Source organism: Moschus berezovskii, chromosome 7 (genome assembly GCF_049115385.1).
Source record: "Moschus berezovskii isolate FMDL1 chromosome 7, NW_MosBer_1.0, whole genome shotgun sequence".
NCBI lineage: Eukaryota > Metazoa > Chordata > Mammalia > Artiodactyla > Moschidae > Moschus > Moschus berezovskii.
This window is the reverse complement of record NC_142466.1, coordinates 5,161,834-5,165,501: the sequence shown is the minus strand read 5'-3', so window position 1 is coordinate 5,165,501 and position 3,668 is coordinate 5,161,834. Positions and strand designations below refer to the sequence as shown.

Here is a 3,668-nt window from a genome sequence, read left to right as displayed (position 1 = left end):
ATATCACATACATCTGATGAAATGTGTATCTGAGTTGACAAACAATTTCTCTTGAAACACTTTGTTTATTGCTCTTTTTACATCTTTGTTTGGAAGGCTGTAGGTCTGTCTATTAAAACTCTATACACTTATGAGTAAAGTGGATAGAATAAACTGTCCTTTATTGATTTTATACAGCAATAACAATGCTGTTTGGTCTTGTGTTTTAATTTATATGTGGTATTTTTTTTTAATACATGGAGTCACAACTAACAATAAGCTAACATTCCTCCAAGTTTTATAGGTGAATTACAAAAGAAAAATTCATAGCCAAAATTAGTTTTTAATTTAAATAACTCACTAACTGATCAGACAATATGGATATGTTCCATGTCTGTGAGCAAAATGTGCACCCTATTTCGCAAAAAATTTCCTTTGTATCATTCTCCTTGCTGCGTTTTTAACATCTTTGTTCCGAAGGCTGTAGATCAGAGGATTTAGCATAGGACTCACAAAGATATAAAAAACAGCTACAATTTTGCCCTGTTCTACAGATGTCTCAGAAGGGGGCCTCAGATACATGCAGAACAGTGTCCCATAAAATACAGTGACAGCTGTCAGGTGAGACCCACAGGTAGAGAAGGCCTTGTGCCTCCCTTCTGCAGAGCAGATATGCAGAATGGCTGTAAAGATGAAAATGTAGGAGGTGAGGATGATGGTGAGGGAAAGCATGAGGCTGAAACCAGCCCCCAAAAACATGGGAGTCTCATTGAAATTAGTATCTGAGCAGGCCAGGACTAAGAGAGGTGGGTCTGCACAGTAAAACTGGTTGATTTCACTGGGTCCACAGAAGGAGAGGTGGAGCATCAGGATGGTCTGGGCAAGACCACTTGCGAAGCCATAACTATAAGGAGCAGCAACAAGAGAGATGCAGACCCCTCGGGACATCTTGCTGGCATGTAACAAGGGTTTGCAGATGGGCACGTAGTGGTCATAAGCCATCACTGTGAGCATATAATAATCTACAATCACCAGGGCAATGAAAAAGTGGAACTGTATAAAGCAGCCAAGGAAGGAAATGATTTTTCTCTTGCATAAGAAATGAACCAGCATCTGAGGAGTGACATTGGTGGTATAACAGAGATCTACAAAGGAGAGGTGGCTGAGGAAGAAGTACATTGGAGTCTGAAGCCTTGAGTCAGTTCTGATTAACAAAATCATGCCCACATTACCGACGACTGTGATCAGGTAGATGACTAGGAAGACCACAAAAAGGACAGGCTGCAAGTCATCTCTATCTGTCAGTCCCAGGAGGATAAACTCAGTCACTTCCGTGTAGTTTTCCTTTAACATTGTGTTTGCTTAGCTTCCAGTGAAGTCTAAAGTAAAGGAAATAAAAATGAATTTATCCTTTGTTTTTTTTCCATTACCCACATCATCACCTTATGCCTATTCCTCTCAAACTTGTAAACACATGTGGCATAAAGTAGTAACCTAGGGGATTTCCCTGGAGACCCAGGGGTTAAAACTTCACTTTCCAATGCAGTTGGCAAGGATTTAATCCCCAGTTAGGGAGACAAAATCCCACATGCTTTATGGCCAAAAAACGAAAACATAAAACAGAAGCAATATTATAAGAAATTCAGTAAAGACTTTAAAGGTGGTAATTTGCAAGGGAGTGATTTGGGGAAAATAATGTATTAAAAATTTCCTCTTGGGGAGTAGACAATTTTTTAAAAATGATTGACAGAATCATTCCCAAATCATTATGATTTTCTTATAACTCTAGTTCATTTTCACTCTTGCAGAAAGTAAGAATAAATCTATGACAGGAATTCAAGTTCTTTATAACATTCAAAAGGTCCCATTGACAATAGTAATCATATTATCGGTAAAACTGAAACAGCATGCAAGAAACGATAAAGTGCATTTCTCAACTTTCGTGCATTATAAAGGAGACCATGAAGGCCATGATGCAAAAATCTGCGCTTTCCTTTAGTAGCACAGAACTAGGTATGTCATTGTCATAATGACACTTATTAATAGCTACAAGGCCAGGGATGGAAATGGATCATATTTAAAGCACCTTGTAAATGAAGCACTCCTGCCTTATTGTCCATTTGCACTATTTCATTGCTCTTGATATATTTGAACTATTTGACCAGGATGATAAAATGCAAGTTGTTATCTAAATCAATGGAATAGCAATCATTTGGTATTTCTTCTGTAAATTCCTAAGATTATAGTTATTCTCATAATAAGAAAACATTCTTTTGGTTCTGGATTGTGTCTTCAATGTGTGTATTTAATAGATCATCAATCATTCCCCAAATAATTAACATATCCATTCCATTTTCACTGTGGGGAAATGAGACAGTAAAAGCAATGAATAATCCAGATCATTTACCTGAATGCTTTTTGGTAATAATATTCTTTTAACAAAGACAAATCACAACATTCTACACGACTGGGCAAGGAAAACTCAGAGTGAAGTGGGCAGAAATGGCTCTGGAGACTAACAAACTTTGTACTCTCGACAATCACCCTCAACCTGAGGGTTTGTCTTCTGGCCTTTGACCTATTTCTTTTTCCATTTTAATACTACTCCACAACATATTTATAAATATTTGTACTATGAGAAAAATAGCACAATTTAAACCTGTTCAGTTTCTTCACCTGATGTTAATGAGGGTGGCAATTCTCACTGAATGAGAATATGCACTCACCTCCCCATGAGGTGTGTGTCCAAAACAACTAGTCTACTACTTAGAAATGACTCTTAAATCTGAGTCACATTTTTCATACTGAATTGTGTTTTATATTTGATGTGTGTGTTTATGATATCATTTTGGGGGGAATATATCAGCTTCATCAGGTGAAAGTTGGTGGCAATTAAAAGGTCAATATCGCAGAAAGCCAACTTTGCTGGTGGCTCAGACTGTTAAGAAACACCCACAATGCAGGAGACATAGGTTCAATCTCTGGGTCGAAGATCTTCTGGAGAAGGAAATGACTACCGCTCCAATATTCTTGCTTGGAAAATCACATGGACAGAGGAGCCTGGTGGGTTACAGTCTATGGGGTAGCAAGTAGTTGTATATGATTGAGTGACTTTCACTTTCATTGCAGAAAGTACTCAATAAACTAACTACTTAGCTGATGATTTAGATAATACTGCTATTCTTTTACCCCCAATATAGAGAAAAATAAGAGCTTTTTAAAAAGAACTTTGCCCAATTTATAAAACAATAATGATTTACTGAAACTTTCAATGAAGAATTTTTCTCTCATTGTATTTATTCTAAATATTTACTGTTCTTTTTTATGTAAACTCAGAAATTTTATTAAAATTCATTTTTAAATTGTTAAAAGAAGACATTTGCTAATTTATGAGAATAGATTTCAAGCTATATTTTTATTTTTATTGATTAAAATATGTATTTCTAGATTTCAAAATATATGTCAACAATGCCTAGTCCTACCTGTGAAAGAAGAGTAATTGCCAGTGACAGCATGGTTGTGAAGACCCGGAGGAGTTTAAACCAGAATCATCCAGGAGGGGCCAGCTCCCCAGGGCTCAATTATTGCTCATAGAAAGTTATTTAGCCTGTAAACAACCACAAATGTTTTACTCTTTCTAAAATCTTAAGACCATTGAGGACATGGCTTCTTGCCACTCTCCAATATCA

At 36.6% G+C, this 3,668-nt stretch overlaps 1 protein-coding gene across 1 annotated transcript; it reads right to left on the bottom strand.

Moving 5' to 3' along the window:
- Nucleotides 1-393: 393 nt before the first annotated feature.
- LOC129557315 (olfactory receptor 5M5-like) lies at nt 394-1,332 on the bottom strand. The gene has a single exon (XM_088837639.1). It carries the CDS (start codon nt 1,330-1,332, stop codon nt 394-396), a length of 939 nt encoding a protein of 312 aa, XP_088693765.1.
- Between the last annotated feature and the right edge of the window lie 2,336 nt (nt 1,333-3,668).